At 46.9% G+C, this 24,144-nt stretch overlaps 1 protein-coding gene and 1 pseudogene across 5 annotated transcripts; both read left to right on the forward strand.

The window, feature by feature from the left end:
* Positions 1–899: 899 nt before the first annotated feature.
* GABRQ (gamma-aminobutyric acid type A receptor subunit theta) lies at positions 900–23,067 on the forward strand. 5 transcript variants are annotated; one of them, XM_034649738.1, is made up of 11 exons: positions 900–1,308; positions 3,408–3,496; positions 10,185–10,252; positions 12,020–12,240; positions 13,825–13,907; positions 14,383–14,520; positions 15,055–15,207; positions 16,425–16,699; positions 17,303–18,039; positions 19,309–19,402; positions 20,250–23,067. In XM_034649738.1, the coding sequence occupies exons 1-11, from the start codon at positions 1,160–1,162 to the stop codon at positions 20,337–20,339; spliced, it is 2,097 nt and encodes a 698-aa protein (XP_034505629.1). In that variant the 5' UTR covers positions 900–1,159; the 3' UTR covers positions 20,340–23,067. The 5 variants fall into 5 exon arrangements, with proteins under 5 accessions (XP_034505629.1, XP_034505630.1, XP_034505625.1 ...); XM_034649739.1 differs by having other exon boundaries at positions 17,303–17,898; XM_034649734.1 differs by having other exon boundaries at positions 19,309–23,067.
* Positions 23,068–23,487: 420 nt separating this feature from the next.
* LOC117797556 lies at positions 23,488–23,625 on the forward strand (annotated as a pseudogene).
* The last annotated feature ends 519 nt before the right edge of the window (positions 23,626–24,144 follow it).

Consider the following 24,144-nt stretch of genomic DNA (forward strand, 5'->3'; position numbering starts at 1 on the left):
ATGCCAAAGCACTGCAGTGGACGGCTTGTCAAAGGCTAACTCCCTTGAACATCTGAAACACTGGCCTTTGCTTTCTTTCCCCCTCAAAATGTGAGCCCTGAACCCTCACTCCAACTCTGCATGCCCCGGCTGTGGAACAGAGTCACATCTCAGAGTGATCCTGATGGGTGACTCCTTCCACTTCCTGAGCTTTGTCCTGGGGACCTAAAATTGGGGCCAAGAGCACTCTGAGAAAATAGTCTTTTAAAAAAACTCTTGGACTATTGGAATCCAATTTCCAGCCTGATGGAGCGGCACTCCTGCTTGGCCAGAACTCTCATAAAACCCCCTGGTGATCCCCCACCTCTCCACCCAGAGGCAAGGCATGTGGGATTACTGGTGGGTCAAGGGTTTGGGAATGAGCAGCAGTCAGATACGTTCTGATTTCCAAATGTGTCCATCTCTTTCAGAATGCAGATTCAGCCAGGGCATTCAAATCACCTCACTCCTGTCACCACAAAAAACAAAAACCAAACAACAACAAAAATCCCAAAGTCTTGGGCACACGCTATTCCAAAAGAAACGCACATTTCGCATTTTTGCAGAGAGGAAGAGGAGGACCCACTGGGCGCCCAAAGGCGCGGACTGGTGCCCCGCCCCCAGCAGCCAGATTTCCCCCCTCATCCCCCCACCCCGGCCCGGCCCCGCCCCTGCCAGTGTCTGAAGCTGGTCGGGGGGACTGCAGAGGCCTGAAGGGGCGGGGGGGCCGCGCGGCGCGCGGGCTGCAGGCGGAGGCTGCAGCGCGCGCCTTTTTGTGCGGCTCCCGGCCCCTGCTGGATTGGTTCGGTCAGCGTTGCCGTCGGAGTGGGCGGAGCGAGACGGGCGCAGGGTTTGGAGTCCAGTCGCAGCCAGGAGCGGTCGCAGACGGAGCGCGCTTCGCAGCTACAGGAGGCTCTTTGGGGCCCCTGCGTCGGGCAGAGCTGCTGGGGGGCTGCTCCTCTTGGGCTCTGGGCTCCAGCTCGACCCCCGCATTCCCTGCTTCCCATACCCTCGCTACTGCCTCATAAGAGACTCCTAGCGACCCCCCAGCTCCCTCTCGCCCCGCACTGCCTCCACCCCATCCCTTTCCCCGGCTGCAAACTGCCGTCTCGCGCGCCTTCTAGCCCGGAGCTCTGTGGCCATGGGTATCAGAGGGATGCTGCGAGCCGCCGTGCTCTTGCTACTCATCAGGACTTGGCTCGCGGAGGGCAACGACCGCAGTCCTACCCCAAAATTCCACTTGGAGCTCTCCCCCACCGTGCCCGAAGTCATCTTGAACCTCTTCAACTGGTAAGCCGGTACCGCCAGCCTGGGCATGGCGGCGACAGGGACCCGCGGGCGGCCTCGGGTCTCTTGGACGGAGCGGGCTGGGGTAACTTGAACCCGGTTCGCCGAGCCCGGGCACTTGGGTCCTGCCTGCCGTTCCCTGAAGGGGGATGGGGTGGGAGTGGGGACGGCGGATTGAAGTAGAGCTCTGTGCTTCAACCCACCTGTTACCGCGGCGCCTCATAGAGCCCCCCGTGTGCCCAGACTGCAGTCCCGGCGGTGGGGGGAGGACGGTGCCCTCACTCCAGGGTCTGCCATCTACCCCCCCCCCCCGACCGAGGCCCTGGGCAGGTTTTCCCAGTCATATCGACTGGCACCTGTGGGATTGGGGTGGTGGCAGTACAGGGTGATGGACAACTCACAAAACATAGTATAAAGACACCTGTTTGAGTCAGGATTTTAGTCTGTTGCCTGAAGCGCGTGCGTATGTTTGTGCGTGTGTGGAGCGCTGAGAGACCTTTTCGAACGCCGCAGATAGAAATTATTGACTCAACCTCATGAAGCCCAGAGAGTGCGATCAGCGGCTGCATAACCTTATAAATGTATGGCCTGAGATGGGTGTGCTTTTGTATTTACTCATGTGAAAACATTTGAAGATTCAAGGGTTTTTTTTTCTGTGTTTGACTTCAAGTTTGGGTCTGCAAATATCTGAAGAGATGTTAAACAAACAATCAGACTTTACATGTAGATCACAAAAAAATGTGTATTTGCAGGAGCCACGGATCCTGAGTGCTGTCATATGGGTAATGTGTGGTACTAAACAGGCGGGAATGCGTTGTTGTAATTCGGGAATAATACATATATACACTTTGGAATGATGCAAAATGAAATTTTGTCATTAAAGATGATTAGAAATAATTTTTAAACAACAAGCCAGAAATGAACATGTATTCAGAAAAAACTGTGTGGGGGGGTATAGTCTGGCAAGGTTCCAGCAGACAGCCCTGCAATGTCCTCCACCCAACATACCAGACTGCGCTAGTGAACGAACTCTCTCTCTCTCACACACACACACACACACATACACACACACACACGCGCACTGTGATTTGCAGGGACTGGTGTTCGTTCCCTGTCAATGCGTCAAAGATCCTAAGAGTCATAGTGAAGCCCAGGGCCTGTTCTCCTTCACAAACCCCTTTTGGGGAAAAGAGCCCCACTGAATGTCTAGGTGAACTGGATGAGCTTCAGAGACTTCTAGAAAGACCAGCTCTCTGCAGGGCTGAGCTGGGTCCACTTACATGGGCTCACCCAAAACACGTCTAGGCTGGAAGCATATGCTTAGCTAGAGAGATGTCTGCCCCCAGAATACATGTCTTTTTGAGGACAGCCCTTGGGCCCCAAAAATCTAAAATGGTTTGATTGGGTAAGGGTCTTAAATCTCTGCTACATGAGCAAGGCTCTCTCTGTGTCATGTGCCATACGTCAAATCTTAAAAAGCAGAGTTGTATAAACACCAGATTTACATAGACGTGAGAACAAAATGCCCAGTCCTAGCCTATGTAGGGGAAATGTAACTGAGCCGGAGAATGTAAACTGGCTGGCTCAGCTCAGGGGGACACTGAGTGTGGAAGATGACCTTTCCTGAGGCAATCGGGTGCCCCTGGAAGGATTCCCACCAACCTGGTAAGCTGCATCCACACTGATGGCAAGATGGGGCTTCTTAAGGGGTTGAGGTAACGCATTTATCTCAGGGCTTGAACCTGCCCACTACCCCCCCCTCCACTTCCCCTACAGTCTCCCCTCCTCATGACCCCTCCTCCGCAATCCTGCCTGGTAACAAGTATCCAGTCTTTGTGCCCCATTCTCTGGATAAAAGCGGAAGAGGGGGGAGGGGGGGAAGAGGAGTCTGCGTCACTGCTGCGCTTCTGGCTGACTCACTGTAAGGAGGGAGAGGAGCAGGGAGAGATGGGTACATGTATGACTGTACATGTCTGCATGTGTGCAGGAAAAAAGAAGGCCCTGGCAAGTTGACACCTGGGGTGTTCTTTGCTGCTTGTTTCCTGAGAAGCAATGTGGTATTTACTGATGACCAACATTTACTGATGACTTCTGTGTTTCAGCAAAAATTGTGCAAATGAAGCTGTGGTTCACAAGATTTTGGACAGGGTGCTGTCAAGATATGATGTCCGTCTGAGGCCAAATTTTGGAGGTAAGACACGTCCAGATACTAGAAGCCTTTGTGTTAGGTGGAATAGAGCCAAGACAGATGCAACGAGACAGCCCCACTCAGGATGCTGACCAGTGGCACTGCCCAGCCTCAACACTTGCCTCTCTGGACCCCACCTTCCTACCTCTGTGAAAAAGCTGCATCAGAGCACTTCCAGGCCCCCAGCCCCCAGGCCTGTTGCTCTGCCCCTTCAATTTCCCACTTCTCTGCCTTCTTACGCAAGGGGCCTTTCTGCCACCTCCCTTACAACAGCCTGAAGTGCACTCCCTGGTGTGGCTAGAGAAGCAGTAACCACAGACACAACCGCTGGGTTTCACAGGCTAGAGTCTTCTGCTCCATCTATGATGGGGGGGCACACAGTCTTTTATTTGATCGCACATTCTTCGCACGTTGGACACTTGCCAAGTGATTAGCTAGTTCAGCTAGTTCAAAAGTAAGGGCATGGTCTTCTCCCTTCTCCATCTAGTTTACTTTTCCCACCAGGGTCCCAGGCACTTCCAACTCTGCCACCCCTTCCCAAAGCCTTCAGCTACCACCAGGTTCAGTTCATTCAACACACTGCAGTGAGTGTGATCTTTGTAAATCCAGCCTAATCACCTCATGAACTTTCGATGGCATTATCTAACTGCCAAGTATAATGCAAACTCCTTAGCCTAGCACTCAGACCTCAAGCACAGAGATGAGAAAAGACAAGGAAACTGAAACAGGAAGCCAATAGATGAGTTTCTTCTTTAATTCCTGCCTAGCCTCCACCCTCAGAAAGGGTGACTGGACACAATCACACAGCTTTAAGGGACAGGCTATCTGCTCCAACCCCATAGAACAGGAGTAGCATTCTTTGGCCCAGGGGCCACCCAGGAAACCTAGACCAAGGACAGACAAAAAGAAGGGTTCACTAAATAGCAGTTAATCACATTTCAGCTCAAAAGAAACAGAAAAAGAGTTAAAAATCCGAGTTTCTGTGTTGGAGATAGCACTCCACTTCCTGCAGGTGGTAGAACTAGGCACCTCCTCTAAACGGTTAATGAACGCTAATGGTTCACATTTGTACATACGAATAGTGGTATTCCGAATGCACAATGCCTCCACACAGCCAGTGAGGTCTAGTATGGTGCATGGTGTACGAGACTGGTGTGGGGCGCTATGATTTACCTGGAGAGCCACCTGGAAAATCAAAGCCCCAGGCTTTGAACGTGGGACACTTAACTGGTGTCGCCTTTGCTGTGTTGCTCCTTCTGAGTGTGGGGACAGAAGGTACAGTCCCAGATCCAAGGTGAGTGTGCACTGGGCATTCAAAAGCTGGAGTGGAGAGGGCGGAAGGAAGGCTCCTTCGATGTGGGAATTCAGATGCTAGGACACAGCCAGCACCCTGTGGTGTGACACTGGTCTTGGAACTGTTGCACCAAGCTCTGGTGGCTGTCAAGGGAGTAGCTACTACACTTTCTCCTTTCCTCATTTTCACGTTTCTCAACAAAGGCTGACCAACAGCCATTCAAGTACACCAAGCACACCCTTTCCACTGTTTCAGGTCTCTGCAGGCATCCAGGGCCAGGGGGAGGGAGCAGGGGCAAGGACCAGCCTCTGGAGATTATCAGGTATGGCTGGTCCATAGTAACTCCAAGGCACCTCACCACCATCTTTTGAGCTAATTCGGATTTATTTATACCTGATGCCTAACCTCCTAAGTTACACTAAGCTTTATGGGCATGTAGACCTGGGGCGTATGAGAAAAGACAGTCCCTGATGAACATGGGAGAGCAAGGACAGTGCAGCTGTCATTTAGAGAGAAGGAGGATTTAGAGCATTTAGAGAGAAGGAGGCACTACATGCTCTTTCTGGGACTGTTATATGGACTGGGGTGGGAGGGATGCTAATCAATGGGACACTGGGTCAGGGGTTTCAGGGTTAGGGTAACCAAGGACTCCCTTTAATGCCTCCCACTAGACACAGAATCAAATTCCCCTCTGTCTGAAGTGAAATAGAGATTCAAGGACATACATACATACACACCCCACATACAGAGGCCTCAGCTAACTGTGGTCAGGTTGGGTGGGTCAGTAGTAAGTAATAAGGCTCCCACAGCCTCATTACTTCCCTGAGAGGAGGAGGAAGAGCCAGCTCCTTTTTGGGCAGGAGAAGTGGGATTCCACAGTGTTGCCAAAGGCAGGTCCTTGAGGACTTCACCTTGTTCAGTACCTGGCATGAGATAGGCATAGAGTGAAGGAATGAGTGGGACATCTTCATCATTCCTTCATTTATTTGTTCTTCCTGTGGTACTCTGATGGCTGCTAGGGAAGGCAAGGACTTGTGGTAGCAAAATTTCTAAGAGGGAGGAAGTGAGTGGTAAACCCCTTTCTGCCTTCCTGAGCCCATCAGGAGGGATAACAATGGGATGTGAGGCTGAGGCCATCACCTCAGAGATAGCGTTTAGACACCTTATCTGGAAATTTGTTGTTCCCCTCCATGGGATACCTTGGCTAAGCTCTCATAAGGTGTCCCCACTAGGTGGGTTAATTAGGAAAACAGTCCCAGGTCTCCTTCCTCCAGGCTACATGCCCAGGCCAGGACTCATGGATTGGTGAGGGAAATGTGGACTGCATTTCAGCTCCCACATACCCTTTCCACTGAGGGCTCTTGAACAGGGCTATATCCTGGCCCTTTAGGGTTCAGGTCCCCCAGGATTCCACTGTAATAGATGGAGTTGCCTGAGTAGCACAAAGTGGTCTAAAATGAGAAATCTGACCCAAGAGTGTGGTGGGGGCAGGGATGGCTGCATGGGCCCTCTAGGGCTTGTTGCCTGCTTAACACACTTTCTACCCTCTAAAGGCATTTAGGGAGCCTGAAAGGCTGTAATAAAGAACTACATTTTTAGAAACTCCTATCACCACATACATTGCTGGGAATCATTCACAGTAGCCCTAAGTGCTGGAGTCTGTGCTCCACCCTCACAGAGAGGCCCATTTACTTCTCCACTGCCATTCGTACGCTGATGCCCAATCACCTGTTAGTGCTTGAAACATTGGGATAGGAATAACACTTTTCCCTCTTTGCAGCTCAGCTTCTGGGCTTTCGGCCTGCAGTGAAGCCAGCAGGCTAAATTGCAAGTGTTACACATGTTCCCATAGCAGCAGTGGGGCGTAATACATATAGAATAATGGCTTAGCTGTGGGGCTAGGTGAAGACAGCTTTCAGCCAATAGGAAACAACAAAAAAAGTGTTTTTCCACAGCACCTTGTAGTTTACTACATATTTTCACATCCATTTTCACATTTGAGTGGACAGTGCTAACACCTATGACTGAAAAAGAAAGCCAGGAGACAGAAAGACACTCAGACACACATTCAATCACACTCACATATTAACATACACAGGCACCCTTACATATGCACTCCCAGGAACAAACTTACGAGTTCACTCACTCACAAATTCAGTATACACACTTACCTACACTCACATGCCCTTGCTCACAATTTATAGATGCTCACACATCTATGTACATATGAACATGCATACACATGCACATACACGTATGAACATGTTCTCACAAACACACTCAAAAAGTTATTCATACACAGGGGTGCCTGGGTGGCTTAGATAGCTAAGTGTCTGACTTCCGCTCAGGTCATGATCTTAGGGTCCTGGGATCAAGCTTCCCACTCAGCAGGGAGTCTGCTTTTCCCTCTCCCTTTCCCTCTGCCACACCCCACCTCTCATGCTCGCTCTCTCAAATAAATAAATGAAATCTTTTAAAAACACTTATTCATACACATAGACATATTCACATGCTTATGCTCCCACATTCACTTATACTCACACACAAACATGCTCACATATACAAACACACTGCCAAATTCACTCACATACATACAAACGTGCACACACACATGCTTGGATATTCACACACGTGGACATACACATTAACATGTTCCCACATTCATTCATACACATAAATAACTCCTATTCACCCACATGCCAAAAAATGCATACACATATACACTGACATGCACATGCCATGCTTATACGTGCACATTAACACAATTGCATGCGAACAGGCTAATACATTCACTCACACAGGAGCTTGCTCACACGCATGAACATGTTCACACAAACATGCCCACCTGTTCACCAGTTCACACAAACATGGCCATTCATGAACAGGCTCACACATTAACACACATACACATGCACAAACACACTCATACATTAACATGCTCACACATTCACTCATACCTGCACAGTGACACATTTACACATATGAATATGCTCATGGATTCACTTGTACATCAGCATGGTCACACATTCAATTACACACAAACACACTCATGTACACTCATATTTAATCACACACAAACATGCTCACACATCCACTCAAGCACATAAATGTGTTTATATACACTCAAACACCCACATAAATAAGTGTGATGAATGTGAGCATGTAAACATGATCACTAATCACATTTATAACTTGCATACAAAAAAGGTCACACACACACAAGCATATTCACATATTCACACAATGAACATGCTCACTCACACTGACTATGTCACACACTCAAAATTTCACTTGCATTCCCAAATATTCGCTCACACAGACACTTTCATTTACACATTCCCTCACACATGCACTTAACATGCTCACACACAGACTTCCACATGAGTATGCTCAGACACACGGACACAGACACATCCATTCAGTACACAAACATACATAAACTCGTGTAAAAGTATCTTTAACATAGAAACATGAACATGCATTTACTCGCATGTGGACATGCTTACAAATACATCCACAGGTAAACAGGCTCACATAGACAACCCACATATTTACTCCCACACAATACACTTATATACGTACATGTTCACACGTTTACTAGCTCACAAACACACTTAAATACATTAACACATTCACCCACACTTCCATATGAATGCAGTCATATTTACAGACATGCTCGCACATTTACTCCCACACAAATATGCTCACATGCATGAAAACACCAGTTCACTCACACACACATGAATATACTTATATGTTAACATGCTCACATATATGAACATACCAATTTGCGCACACACAAACTCACAAATACATGCATGCTCACACGTTCACTTGCACATGAACACATTCATATACTCACTTCCACACACCAACCTACCTACATACTTGCATGTGCCTACACACTTACAGGAAGTGTATGCAAACACACAAGCATGCTCATGCATTCACTCACATATGAACATAAAAATTCACTTCTGTGCATGGACATACTCAGACATTCCCATGCACATTAACAAGCTTACATACACTCACACAGTCACACATTCACTCACTCAGAGTTGCACACTCACACATGAAAACACATATTCGTTTGCATCTGAACACACTTACACATTCACTCCCGCACAGCATGCCTACATACATGCAAATGCTCACACATTTACTCCCACACAACACACTTAAGCACACAAACATGCTCATGCATTCTCACACACAGACATGCTCACATACTCTCATGTGCACACTGACACATTCATCTCCGCAGGAACACAATCACACATTCACTCATGCATATGACTATACTCACATACACTCATGTGCACAACACACACATTTGTTCACACAAAGACACATATTACCTCACAGATGGACAGACTCACATGCACTCACACAAATATGCTCATACACACCACAAATATTCTCTCTTGTCTTTGGGCTCATTGCTCTTGTGTTTTTATCACAAAAACATTTAGAAAAAGAGTGCTTCATTCCCTTATTCTCTCTCTGTTTATCTCATCCTGACCCCTTCCTTTCATCATATCATGGGCCAGGCCCTGCTCTAAATGGTTAGCCTGCATTAATCATGAGATCAGTGCTGTCATTATTCTGATTTTACCCATGAGGAAATTTAGGCTCAGACAGGTTAGGTAACTTTCGTTATGTTTATTTAAATTCCAGTTAGTTAATGTACAGTGTCATATTAGTTTCAGATGTACCATCTAGTGACTCAAAACTTCCATACATCGCACGGTGCTCTTCACAACAAGTGCCCTCTTTAATCCCCACCACCTATCTCACCCATCCCCCCACCACTTTCCCTCTGGTAACCATCAGTGTGTTCTCTATAGATAAGAGTCTGTTTTTTGCTTTGCCTCTCTTCCCCACCCCCTCCACATTCGTTTGTTTCTTAAATTCCACATATGAGTGAGATAGTGTGGTATTTGTCTTTCTCTAACTGACTTATTTCGCTTAGCAGTGTACTCTCTAACTCCAGCCACGTCATTGCAAATGGAAAGATTTCATTCTTTTTCGTGGCTGAGTAATATTCCATCACATCTTCTGTATCCATTCATCAGTCGATGGACACTTGGGCTGTTCCCATGGTTTGGCTACTGTAGGATAATGTTGCTATAAACATCAGGGTGCATGTGTCCCTTCAAATTAGTATTTTTGTATTTTGGGTAAATATGGAGTAGTGCCATTGCTGGATCACAGGGCAGTTCTATTTGTAACTTTTTGAGCAACCTCAGCCACTCTGGAAAACACTACGGAAGTTAGGTAACTTATTCAAGGTCACACAGCTAGGAAGTGTCAAAACGGGGTCCAAACCCAGTCTGGCTTCTGAATCCATGCTTTATCATACCCTGCATGTAACAGTGTCTTCCTGTGTTGTAGGTGCCCCTGTGCCTGTGGGAGTATCTATCTATGTCTCCAGTATTGAACAGATCTCAGAAATGACTATGGTAAGTGTGCCAGCTTCAGCCATGTGGCAAGGAGCAGGGTCATAAGCAACTCCAATTGTTCTGACTCGCAACAGAGCCCACATAAATGAACATGGCAGGTTTTAGAAACTATAGCCACCTGGAACAAAAAAATTAATAAATCCAAATGAATTATAAACCTAAATGTTGAAGGCTTATGAAGCTTTTGAAAGAGAATATAGAATACTGTCTTTGTGTCTTTGTCATAGGACTTCTTTAAAAAGTCGTAGAAAACAGAAGCCATAAGCATAAATACTGGTAATTTCAACTATGTTAAAATTCTGTCTAGGGGCACCTGGGTGGCTCATTCGGTTAAGCATTTGTCTTCAGCTCAGGTCATGATCCTGGGGTCCTGGAATCAAGCCCCACGTCAGGCTCCCTGCTCAATGGGGAGTCTGTTTCTCCCTCTCCCTCTGTCCCTCCCCACCTCTCTCTCTCTCTCTCTCTCTGTCTCAAATAAATAAATAAAATCTTTTAAAAAATTCTATCTAGCCAAAACTTCTAGAACTTCTGTTTTGCAAAACAGACAAATAAAACCAGTATAACAACTGTAAAAGGATGAGTCAGAGTGAAATTATATGCAACACAAAGAACTGCTATTGAAAATATACATAATTCCTGTGAATTAATAAGTTTGTTTATTTATCAGAGAGAGGGAGAGAGCATAAGTAGGGGGAGCGGCAGGCAGAGGAAGAAGCAGGCTCCCCACTGAGCAGGGAACCCAATGCGGGACTCGACCCCAGGACCCTGGGATCATGACCTGAGCCACAAGCAGATGCTTTATTATTTTTTTTTATAAAAGATTTTATTTATTTATTCGACAGAGATAGAGACAGCCAGCGAGAGAGGGAACACAAGCAGGGGGAGTGGGAGAGGAAGAAGCAGGCTCATAGCGGAGGAGCCTGATGTGGGGCTCGATCCCATAACGCCGGGATCACGCCCTGAGCCGAAGGCAGACGCCTAACCGCTGTGCCACCCAGGCGCCCCCAGATGCTTTATTATTAATCAATGAAATGCAAAATAAGATCAGAGCAAGAATCCATTCCATACCCATCAGATTGGCAAAAGTCAAAAGTCAGACAATACCAGTATTGGCCAGGCAGGAGTACTGGGGACTCTCATCTGCCCTTGGTGAGGAGGTAAAGGGGAACTTTTGTGTCATTATTTTTATTTCATGTTGATTTTGGTACATATTGTGTGTTCACATAGTAGTATATACATAGTATATTGACATGAGAGAATATTCTCTCCAGTGGAAGTGAACAAACTTTAATTACAGATATCAACATGAAGGAATCTCACAAATAGAATTTTGAGTGAAAGAAACAAATTATAAATATATACAGTATAATTCCATTTGGAAAAAAAATTTTAAATAGGTCCAAGTAAGCAATATGTTTCCTAGAAATACCTACATAGACAATAAAATGCTAACAAGAAGCAACAGAGCTATTATCATTAAAATCTAAGATAATGGATACTGCTGGGAGGTAGGTGTGGGAAATATGTTCTGGAAGAAACACATTGAAACTTGAAAGTTATTGGTAATATTTCATTTCTTAACCTGGATTTCAGTTAATTACGTGAAGCTCAGTTTATTCTTAACATTTAACATTCTTACATGTTCCAATACTCATCTGTATTTGGGGTGTATTTTGTACACCTGCATGCACACACACACACACACACTTTGAGGATGGAGAGCTGGACAACTTCACTTATGACTGGGTATTACCTTTCTCTCCCCAGGACTATACGATCACAATGTTTTTTCATCAAACCTGGAAAGATCCACGTTTAGCATACCATGAGACCAACCTGAACTTGACCCTAGACTATCGGATGCTGGAGAAGTTGTGGGTCCCTGACTGCTACTTTCTAAATAGCAAGGATGCTTTTGTCCATGACGTAACTGTGGAAAATCGCGTGTTTCAGCTTCACCCAGATGGAACAGTGCGGTATGGCATCCGGTGAGTTTCCCCAGGGGCTTGAGGACCATCCTGGAAGGCTTCCTTCTTCCCACTGAGTATGCCATGAATGCACTACAAGGGACACACTAAAGAACCCATTACTTTCCACATCTGTATTGTACTGCCCCCTCAGTCATCCTACCCAGTAGTCAAAGTGAAACCTTCAGAGTTTTCCACAGCCATCCTTGGCTGTCCTGTCCCCACACCTTGCGCATCCTTCAGTCCCTAACTTAAATGCCCTCTTTGTCAAGAAACCTCCTTGATTTTCTCAAAGAGCTCTCCCTCCACCTTAGCATTGTATACATTATGGTATTTATCTTTGTTTCTTTTCTCTTCCATGAAGTGAGGGAGGGAGAAAAATGAATGCTGAAGCCCCTGCACTGAGGGAGGGGGCCCAGTCTCTGTCATTGGTCATATCTGCATCAGGCACAGGGCCCAGGGTGTGCAAGGTGTCTGTTGTCTATGGCTCTGTATACGTGGGATGCACACATGCTGGAAATCCTCCCTGGCTTATTTATAGCACAGCATATGGTCACTGAAGCTCTCCTCAAAGCATCATCTCTTACAAACTGTCACTTACGACAAGCATAAGAGATAAATGAGGCTCAGAAAATTTCTCCAAGAGGTAGTTGCACCAGGGTTCAGCCCCTATCTCTGAGTCTCTCTTTCTCTGGGCTGCTCCTGCTCTATCCCTTTGTTTCTCTCTTCTTTCTCCATGGCCCAAGGTGCTAGTGAAAGTCCAACAAAGCTTGCAGGGAACAAGGTCACTGGTCATATTTGTTTCATATGAAGGGGGCCTCAGCTGATAAATTCCGCGTGGAGGATTCATGGAAGGGAGACACACACACACGCTACCCAGTATACAACATGGAAATCACTTCAAGGGTTGAAAGGGACTAGGCCTCGTCTCCCTTCTATGTGGTGGGTCACTTCTCCCACTTCCGCAGCTCCTCCCAGATCCTTCCTCAGATTCTTCTCACAGGCCCACCATGTGGCAACTTGAAGCCCCTGCCCAACACGGCACAGCCCACCTTGGATATGTTAATACCTCCTACCTATTTATATCTCCTACTGTCATTTTGCTCGGCCCCAGTGGCCTATGTGCATAGGCAGGTACACAGAGATGAGAACGCTGAGGGAGCAGCCCCCATAGCCAAAGGCAGGCCTGGGCTACAGCTCACATCCATACCTGCACACCACATCCAGGTGCCTGCTTCAGTGTAGCACCGTTTCCTTCTTCAGCAAGAAGTCCACTTTCTGTCTCTCCATCCAGTGTCCTCAAGGGCCCTTCCCATTCTGCTGCCCTGAGGTTTGCTGTCAGACCTCTTGGCTTCTCTGTCAAACACACATTCCCTCTCTCCTCCCTACACAACTGCAACCCAGCTTTCCTCTAGGAAGGAAAGAAGGGAAGAGGAAAAAGAGGGAAAGAAAAACTGGAGGAGGAAAGGAGGACCCAGTTCAAGTGTAGGCAGTTTGGGAAAGTATTAGGTGGGTCGGTACGTGGAGTGCCTCTCAGTTTTCTCAGGAACGGTTGCTTACCTGGGCTTGACTTGCTTTTCCCTTCCTTTTGCTTTTCCTCTGCAGACTTACCACCACAGCAGCTTGTTCCCTGGATCTGCAGAAATTCCCTCTGGACAAGCAGACCTGCAAGCTGGAAGTGGAGAGCTGTACGTATATCTCCCGAGGCCACTCCTTTTCTACCTGGGGTTACAGGCATCCAGAAACTAAAGGCAGAGTAGACGGTGACAGGGAGGGCATTATCTCCCCTACTCCCTCCCTCCCCATTCTCTCTCTCTTCAATAGATGAACAGACAGACAGAAGTATATACATAGCATCTGGGAGAAGGTGGCATTTCATGTGTGAATAGTCAGTCCCACGGGGAAAATGTACCTTGAGAAATTGTGTACAAGCTAGTACACAGGAGCACATCTGTTTGCTCTATTTTCTTTCCTGGCTAAGAAACTCCAAAGTGAGAATTCCCTTTCCAAGCGCCCTCCTGCTTTGTGCTCAGACTCAGAAAACCACAAAGGTGCCCCAAAACTGCAGGTTCTGACTCTCCTTTGGGTTCCACATCCTGCTCTGGTGTGAAATCTGCCTATGCCTGCGTTCTCACACTGACCCTGTTTCTTTCCCTCTCCCAGATGGCTACACGGTTGAAGACATTCTACTATACTGGGAAGGCAATGGGAATGCCATCCAGGGGACTGACAAGCTGCACATTCCTCAGTTCAGCTTCCTGGGAAAGACAATGACAAGCAAAGAGGTGTTTTTCTACACAGGTGGGTCTGATCTTCTCTCCCATTTCTTCTCTCTTCTGTACCCTGGTAAACTCCGGGACATCTGTCTGCCATTGACCTCAACACTCTCTGCTGCCTCTTCTCCTATTTCCTTCTGGCTCTAGACACCTTCCAACACCCCCCTTCAAATGAGGAAATGGGTGTGGAAGCAGTGGGCCAAGTTTGACACTCTATAGGTGTAAAATGTTCATGCTCTTCCTGATAAAAACAGGCCTCCTCTCATGAGCTGGCCTCTCCTCCTCCCTCTGTTTGTCTCTTTGAAATATTTCCTATATCTCCCATTTCAAAACTGCAATTGACGTGAAACAAGTGAGGCAGGAGGAAGGAGAGAACAGACTTGCCGTGCCATATGGGCCTACTGACATGCCATTGTCAATGGCCTTAAGGCGGCAAATAGGGTCGGATTGTCAGACTGCTCAGGCTGGAATATTAGAGGCTTCCCTTCCTCCATCCTGTACTTCACCCTGAAAATCCCCTCAGCCCTGTGACCCTAATACCAGTATGTCTCCTTGCCAGGTTCCTATGTGCGCCTGATACTGAGGTTCCTGGTCCAGAGGGAAGTCACCAGCTACCTTGTGCAGATCTATTGGCCTACTGTTCTCACCACTGTTGTCTCTTGGATATCGTTTTGGATGAACTATGAATCTTCTGCAGCCAGGGTGACAGTTGGTAGGTTCTGTCCTCATCCCAGGGAGGAACTTGGATCATCTTGCTCAGAAAAAAGTCGAGAGTAAGAGAGGAAGGAATACTTGGAGTGGTATGTGACTGCACATGCAAGGAAGCAATATCATGCCTGCCCAGCAGGCATTTATCCAGGGGCTTAGCCAGTCCCCGGCAGAGAGACTGATATTGCAGACAAGTGTGAAAAAAACATCAGGGCTGAGATCTTGGTACGTTGGACCCAAAGTATTAGAATGCATTATTTGCTGGATACATCATTTGAACAAGTCAAATTTAGATCAGAAATGCAATACAACAAATGTTGATTAAGCAACATATCAAAATGCCCATCAAAATGGCCGTAGAGGATTTAGATCTAGATCCTCATTCAGGGCAGCTTCTTTGGATAGATACTGTGCGTTGCCAAAGGAGGAACTGTTGGCTAAAACTTCAGCAAAAAAGTTTTGTTCAAACTGGGTTTTCAAGACTTGTGGGAGGCAGAGGCATAAGACTTGTCATTCACTAAAACAGGAAATTGCTATTAAAAGGCACAGGGGCACTAAAAGGGGACTAAGTCACAGGTGCCTGGGGCAGGAGCTGTGGGGAAATAGGGAGAGTCGTAGAGAGACAGGAGGGGTGACTTGGAAAGACCTTGAAATTCCAGTTTAAGCAATTAGAACTTCATGTCCAGGCAATGGGGAGAACCAGAGGGCTTTGAGCAGTACCAGCGAGGGGCCTGCGGAATCAGCTGCCAAGTTTATCTGGTCCCAGTGCGCCCCACATCCAGGTCTGGCTTTTCCTTCATGGTCTTTGGGGCAGACTCCTCAGCCTCCTTCTTTAGGAGCACATGTTGGACTAAGCCTTCAATATTTGTGTAATATTTTAAGGGCTCACAAACCTTTCTGAGTGACATGATCTAAAAGAAAGCCTATGTGCTGGAGGCATAAGTCGCTGTGAAAACATGGCTGGAGATTTTGGACTTGATCCTAAGAGCAATGAGAAAGTCTCTGAATCATCAAAGCCCCAGCTGGGTGTAAAGCTGGGGAGGAAGAGCAAAGAGAGCACTTGAGTGAAGTCCCCAGGCCTAGAGAACTGAAGACCTTTTGCTGAGAGCCCTCCCTACCCCAGAGATGATGGTTGCTCCCTTCCTGTGGGATGTGGGCCTGATGGCTTGCCAAGAACTTCAGCCACCTGAGGAGGCTAACCCTGTGCCATGTTCTTTGTAGGTCTGACTTCAATGCTCATTCTGAATGCCATCAACTCACATCTGCGGGATAAACTCCCCCAAGTTGCCTGTATTAAGGCCATTGACATCTATATGGTCGTATGCTTCTTCTTCGTGTTCCTGTCCTTGCTGGAGTATGTCTACATCAACTATCTTTTCTACAGCCGAGGAGGATCCCGGCGCAACCAAAGGCGACGCAGGAGAGCGCGAAGAGTCATGGCCCGCTACCGCTACCGTTACCGCTACCACTACCACTACCAGGAAGTGAGCCTGCAGGTTTGGCTTTTTGACTAACCATCAGCTTTCCCTGATTAGGGATTAGGCCCCTTCTTAAGCCTAAACTTAGCCCTTGACCCTTTCACATTTCTTAGTTCCTTTAATCTTCACACAACAGACACACACACACACACACACATCAGATAACAAGGAAATAGAACAATTTATCATCACTCCTTTATAGGTCAAATCATGGTTGCAAGGTCACAAGGCAATAAGTGGCAAACCTAGATTTTCCCAGACCTTTTGACTTCAAATCCAGTCCACTTAGCATACTTTCAAGAGCAGGTGATGGAACCAGAGGGAAGAGGAGCACAGGGAGGCTGAAAGGAAGAGAAAGACACCAGAGAGTTTAGCCTACCCCTCCTTCCTTTGCTCTTTCAATTCCCGAAGCCATGCTGACGGTTTTCTTGCTGGCAGTACATTAACATCCAGCAGTAACCCCCTCCTTCACAGGAAGCCCAGCCACATCAGCCTGAGGAGGCCTTGCCTCCATCCACCACGTAGCACTCCAGAGAGAGCAGCTGCCCCAGGGAGACATAGGCTTGGCAGCCACTGTGAATTTCCCTTACATGCTAACAGCCTCTTGGTCCTGTTCCTCAGTCCCTTGCACACCGGAGATCCCAGGAAGAGATGATTCTGTCAGAGGAAGAGATCAACAGTCACATTGCAAGTGCTGATGTGGAAGGTCCTCTCCCTCCTCCTCCCTCCCCACCACCAGTGCTTATTCATGTAGGATATGAACCTCCTGACTTCAGAAATGTCTCTACTATCTCTTTGAAGGATGACCAGGTTAGCATAGAAGATGAAAGTGGCTCTCTTTCCTCCAGACCAGTGCAGGCCTGCCTGGCAAGCCTAGAAAGCCTCAGCTCTTTGACCTCCATCCCAGAGCAGGCCCCACTGGCCACCTCAGAAAGCCTCAGCTCACTATCTTCTCTCTCAGAGCAGTCCTGTCTAGCCTCTAGAGAATGCCTGAATGATCTCCCCTCCACCTCAAAGCAGGCCCTGCACAGCTATGACATTCACTTTAATGGTTTTGAGATTGATGACAATGTTATTCCTACTGAAATGCTCAACTGTGCTGAGGCCCATGGCCATGCTGATACCCATGAACCAGAAGACCCTGAAGAAAACTCGAGCTCAGATGAGAATCATGGCCATGGCCCCAGTGGGAGGCATCTGCTTGTCTATGGCCACAGGTGTGTGCAGGAAGCAAGCTGCAGCCTTGATGAGATCCGTAGCAACCTTAATGAGATTCGTAGCAACCTTGATGAGATCCGTAGCTTGCCTGATGACATCAGAGTTGAAAGCGGCTACCTTGACCTTGAGAAGCAACTCAGGTGTGATCTTGACAGTACCTGGAGCCTTAATGTTGATGATTTCGTGGGTTTTGACCAAGGCAAGGACAGTAACTCAGAGTCTGATGACAGTTGGCCCCCGAGTCCTGGTTGTTCCTTCAGTGAAGGGTTCTCCTCCAAACTCTTTGACCCTGACTATGTCCCTAAGGTCGACAGGTGGTCCCGGATCCTCTTCCCTCTTGCCTTTGTGGTGTTCAACATTGTCTACTGGGCATATCATATCAATTAGTCCCATAGTGCCCCTTTCATGGTTCCTCTTGATTCCATTTTGCCTTCTTTTCTTGGTTCATTTTATTTTGTGGTTATTTGGGCAGTTGAATCAGCTCTACCTTTCTCTTTATAAACATGAGGTGGGAAGTAGTTGAAAAGGATGTGTTCCAGCTGGAAGGAAAGGGATTGAGATGGAGGTAAATAGCACATTGATTTTCCTTTTCTGCTGGAAGACTATCTCCTTTTCAAAGACTTCTAATATCTATGAAGCACAGAAAGCCCCTGGAAAATGTTTGGAGGATGAAGCCAGTTTGGGAGACAGAGGAAGGATCCAAGCTCTGTGCATAAACATTTCTGGGGGTTTTTCTGCCCCCCTGATGTGTTGAATTTTCTTTTTCATTACTTTTGTTCTTCTGTTTTTCCTTCCTAGGAATTTAGTCCTTGCTCACCCCCTGATTAAGGTTTTACAAGAGAAAGTCAAGCTGGGTTGAGCAGGGGAAGGGCTAGCCATGGGTTGAAAGTGCAGGGGGCTGGCTCTAGGGAACTTGAGGAAATCTGAAAGTGCCTCTTCCCCACTATTTTTTTCTTTTGTATTTTGAGTATGGTGTTGTGGTGTGGAGTTTGGAGTGGAATGTGAGTGGGTAGGGGTACTGAGTGAGATGTCAGAGTAAGTGAGAGATCATGTTTCCAGCAAGAGCTTGCAGGGGGTGATGAGGTCAAGTTGGAGATTCCCAGATTGAACTGCCGTCTTTGGAGGGATTGGAACTTTTCTTGTCTACATTTCTGCTTCACAATGCTTGACAATACAGACTGGGTACTGGGCACATCTGTCTAGGTCAGATGCTGACTTGATCACTAGTCACAGAGCAAGCACTTGCTGAATGAAGACTAAGGTCAGGAAATTTCTGACTTGCTATTTCACCACCTGGTCTAGAACGGCAGATGAACAATTGTTGTGAATCTCTAGAGTAATCCTGTGTGTCTAGCACATAGCAAATGTTAACAAGCTCACTGACCCATCACATTGTTACGCCCTCACAGGAGCCCAGTGAGCCAGGGAGGCAAAGCACGTTGTCCCCAATGTTCCAAGGGTGAAAAATGGAGCGTCTGTATCATGCTTAAGGACATGCAGCTAGTAAGTGGTAGAGCCGTTCCACTTGCTCTTCGTTCTTCTTATCCTCTTAACTCTCTCAACTTAAGTGCTCCCCTTTCTCCTCCCCTCTTTACAAATGGGGGTGCTCCATCAGGTTCTGCTTATTTGCCAGGCACTGAATCTCATTCTATAGCACCTGGAACATCTCTGCAGAAAGTGGCCAGTGACCAGCCAGAGAGTGTGAATCAAGCACATGGAACATGGGTACTGCCCACCCAGTGGGGCTGCTAAGGGAAATAGAAAGTAGCCTGCCCTCCAACTTTCCTAGCAGCTCCACCTCATTAATGGAGGCCATGGGGGAACAAAGACTTGCCAATCACTCCGCCTATGTTTCTCCTTCCTGCCTGGGCAGCCTCTCCTGCAGCTTCTCAGCCACCTACCCTTTTAACTATGTTTCTGTGTTTGTGTGTCTGTGTATAGCTGAGTGCATATGTGTGTCAAAGTAATTCTGTATGTGCATACAACCATTTGAGAAGCTGTACAGCTCTATGTATATCAATGTAAATCTATACTGGTGTGTATAAGAGTGTATATATAACAACGTGTGGATGCATGTTTGTGTGTGCACACCCCTATGAAAGAGTGTGTTTGCTTGTGTGTACACGCATGGGTATATGCTGTGTGTGTATGAGAACATATGTGCATATACCCATGTATATTTATCTGGTTTGAATGAGTGTGAAAGGAAATACACCTGAAAGCATATGTATTTCCTGTTGGTGGCTCTTCTAGAACCACCTGAATTCCTTTGGCCTGTTCCTGCATAAGTGGGGGGCCATATTTGGCCGGGCTGGTTAACTGACTGTTTATTTCCAATTCCCTGTTCCAGGGAGCAGTGTCTCCCGGTCCCCATCCACTCTTCTCCTCCTGCCTCCACCCATCTGTGCTGTCTCCTGGAAAGAAGACACAGGAGAAGTGAATGTAGTCCCGGGAAGTGACAATTTAGTGCCTTGAGGTAGGAAGTGCTCAAACATGGGATAAGCTGGGAATGCAGAGCATTTTGCTTTGTCCTGAAATGACATGTTTGAGTAACGAAGGCAGGGATTGGGGGGGGGGGCGGTGCCTTGAAGATGCATTAAGAAATATGATGTAGATAATGGGTGGGGAAAGCTAAAGAACTGGAGAGGGAGTTGTATATAGCCTTTATAACTCATCCCCTTATTGCAATCACATTGGAAGCCCGACACGTGTGGGGGCTGAAGGCAGCCAAAACCAAGTGGGTTATGTGAGGAAATAACCCAGGGTATCAACTGTGGAACTGTGGTCAGAGAACCAAAGGTGCTTGGGAGAGGGCTCAAGCATGGACAGTGGATGGGGGGGCGGGGGGGCTTTAGGGGGCAGGAGCACTGTAGTAACCCAACCTGCATCTTGGGATGGCCTTTGATTTGGATTCCAGAACTCCCTCCTCCCACCCACTCCAGGGAAAGAGATCATCAGAGGGGTGAGAGGATTGACCAAGGAGAGAGGTGCAAAGGAGCACCAGGGGCTGACTACCTACATCAGCCCAGGTTGCCATCTCTCTTCTACACACACGGCATACAAATATAGCCTCCTACCCATATCTACAGAGACCTACACAGTCACACATACATGTATACACATGTGGGCACTCACCCTCGGCATCAAACAGATGTATACACAAACACGTGCACACTCACAGCCACATATATATTCACACATACAAGCACACACGATTACTCTTATATTTGTGTGTATGCACACGCACACACACAAACTTATAAAACAGCTAAAACTAAAAAAGTTGCCACTGGAATATCTAAGATTGCCTCTCTTTTTTTGGACACCTCTCACAGAAAGATCCAGGTCGGAAGGAGAGAAATGACCCTACATCCAAGGTTCCCATCATGGCTATTGAAAGACTTGCTTCCTGGAGCCTCAACATTGGTTGATTGATTGGGATTTGGGTTTCTAGGACCCTGGAGGGCCTTTGAGCCCTGTGGGAAATGAGTGGTTTATTTGGGGTGATGTCATGCAGAGAGATTGAGCAGTGGGGACCAGAAAGTAGGTTTGAAGATGCGTCTCGCAGCAATGCACAGGAAAGCTTCAGAGCACAGAGGAGGGGAAGAGAGGCCAGTTGTAAATATCTCTGTAGATTCATGTAGCTAGATAAAATATTTATACCTTAAAAAGAACATCTTGCCCTAAAGTGCTGCAATGAGAGCAGTTGAACTCAACTGCAACTCACACTGTGTGAGGTTATGTGTCAAGGCGAGGTGGAGGTTTGGCAATGACACCTTTGCAGAAGTTTGAACCTTCTGAGTTTGTCATGGACTTGATCGTTTTAGCCTGAAAATTGCCAGATCTCCCCTTGTTGTGTTGTGTGTGTGTTCTGTTGTCAGCGTCATTGTTGAGCCCCATCCTCAGCCAGCTGCCTACATCCCGTCCCACTCCTCACCTCCCACCAAGTAACTCTGGAAGTGCAGAGCATCTGGCAGGGCACTATTGGAGTTCAGTCCACAGAACCTTCCTTTCTCAGCCCCAGCCAATCAGAGAGTGCTTGTGGTGAGATAATTTGGAGCTAGGGCAGAAGGAAGGGTCTTGCTGAGTCTGGGGTGGAGCAACCCTCACTTCGCCTTTCTACCTATCTTTCCTCTTCTTCACATGGGCTATCCCATTAACTCTTCCCCTAGAATTCCTTCTCCACCACTACCACAGGAAGATACCCTCTGTCTCTTCAGAGTGGCATTTTGTTGTGAGGATGTGTGCCTTTACAGAGATAATGGATGATCTGTTGGGTCTTACTGGAGCTTGTAAAATGTATTCTTACAATCTGTGTCATCTTGTTAATAGCAAGGCTGTAACGTCTTTGCATATCTAGAACTGAGTTTTACTGAGACCGTGGCCATTCCTAATGAGGTTTCTTTATTCTGTACATAAAAGAACTAACCCTTTGAGCTATTAACTAATGAATGCATTTGCTAAGCTACCAACCTGCATGGTACCTTGCCGTGGTGATGAGCATCAAAGGAAATTGTGACTTGTCCTATTGAGAGCGCAGTGTGTTTGTGTTTATTGTGTAGTGTTCTATGATCAATATGAAATCTCTATTATCAGTGTTGGGTTTTCAGGGTAGGGAGGGGGAGGGTGTTACAGTGTCTCTCTGATGTATTTCAATTATAAAATAGCCCCAGTTGGTCAGGGTCACCTCTCTTAATTCAACATGTGTGAGACTTTGCACCCACTCTATCTTGCCGGACTGTATCCCTGGGGTCAGAAGCCATCAGCAGAACTGAAGGTGCCCGAGTGTAGTGAAACTGGCTGTGGTGCCTGACTTCAGGCAGTGCCAGAGAATTCTTCAGACAGGCAAGGCAGTGCAATTCTGAGGCAGTTAAAATACAGTAAAAGCACAAACATGAAGGTCTTCATGGAAACCAAGAGAGGAGGAGGACCAAGAGCCACGTGTCTTACTGGCCTGACCTGCAGAAGGGTGCAGAACAGCAGAGACACCCCCCCCCAGATGACCCAGTTCCCTCTTTGTCCTCATTAAATGTACATTTTTGTATGAAAAAGACCTTGACCAGTCCGGACTAAAAGAAGGAAAACATGAAGAAACATAAAATTATGCTTCTGAAAAATATGCTGAAATAAAGGTTTATAAATAGCCAAAAGGAGAAAATAAATATATATAATGGCAATTACACTTATGGGTTGTTGTGTTTCCTCTCTGTTGGATTAGAAAGGGATTCTATCTGGGCCTGGGAAGCCTCTGGCTTCCATTGTTCACCTTTGCCTTCCCAAGGCTTTGCACATTGACCTACTCATACCCTGAGATATTTGAACCCGTGGTTTTCAAGCAGAGTGGAAATAGTAATGTACAGTTAAAATTAGTTTACACTTTCACACAAGCCGTTTTAATCATTTAAAACAAAAATTGTAAAACAAGTCAAGCCATTGTAGTGCCAAAATATAATGTGAACATTTATTTCCATCGGCAGGGGGATCTTTAGTAAGAATAGTTTAAAAAATCTCTTTTGCACAATAGAGAGCAAGAAAGCCCTATGAGGGTGGGAAGAGAGCACGTTCAGGTTTTAACAACTTTGTAGAGTCCTGAACATGGTTAGAGCTGGAAGTTGAGGCCCCTGGCTGGCTGATGAACTCACAAGTGTAGGCAGTGTGCTACTTGAGGGTACCACAAGGGTCTCTGGCCCAGTGAGTGGAGTTTGATAGTAGTTCTTGCTATAAGTATAAAAAAAATTAAAATAATAAAATAACTTTGTAGAGTCACATTAAAACATCCTGCCGCTGGTGCACCCATCTTCGAACACCTTTTGATGAAAACCTTGGAGTTCTAACAGGAATCCTAACCTGATGGCTCCCCCTCTGTGGTCCCTTTTGTGCCCAAACAGGCCAGGAGAGCAGTGCCTTCACACCCTGCTTTGCAGATCTGCCCATGGTGGGAGGGGCCTGGTGTTGTTACAGGTACACACAAGAGAAAATGCAGTTGGAGGTAAGGAGTTTTCACAGTACACCTGGAGCCTACTGTTAGCTACTGAGTTCTTTTCTGCTGGCAAAGTTCTTGCCACAAGTCAGGTTTTGAAGGTGGCCAGCAACCCCAAGTGGAGCTTGCTGCCCTTGAATGGTCCTACTGTCACTTGCCGCCCACTGATCATACGTACAACTACCTTAAGGGATAGGGTGGAAGAAGGGGGATATGGCCTCCCTCTCCTTTTACAGCTTCCCTTAGGGTGAAAGAGCCCTTGCCA

Source organism: Ailuropoda melanoleuca, chromosome X (assembly GCF_002007445.2).
Source record: "Ailuropoda melanoleuca isolate Jingjing chromosome X, ASM200744v2, whole genome shotgun sequence".
Taxonomy (NCBI): Eukaryota; Metazoa; Chordata; class Mammalia; order Carnivora; family Ursidae; genus Ailuropoda; species Ailuropoda melanoleuca.

Excerpts from the sequence above, each read along its gene's own strand:
- GABRQ (XM_034649734.1), top strand. The coding sequence starts at position 1,160 with ATGGGTATCAGAGGGATGCTGCGAGCCGCCGTGCTCTTGCTACTCATC. Across the intron at positions 13,908-14,382 it reads CAAGCTGGAAGTGGAGAGCT|ATGGCTACACGGTTGAAGAC; the intron begins GTACGTATATCT and ends TCCCTCTCCCAG. Across the intron at positions 14,521-15,054 it reads AGAGGTGTTTTTCTACACAG|GTTCCTATGTGCGCCTGATA; the intron begins GTGGGTCTGATC and ends TCTCCTTGCCAG.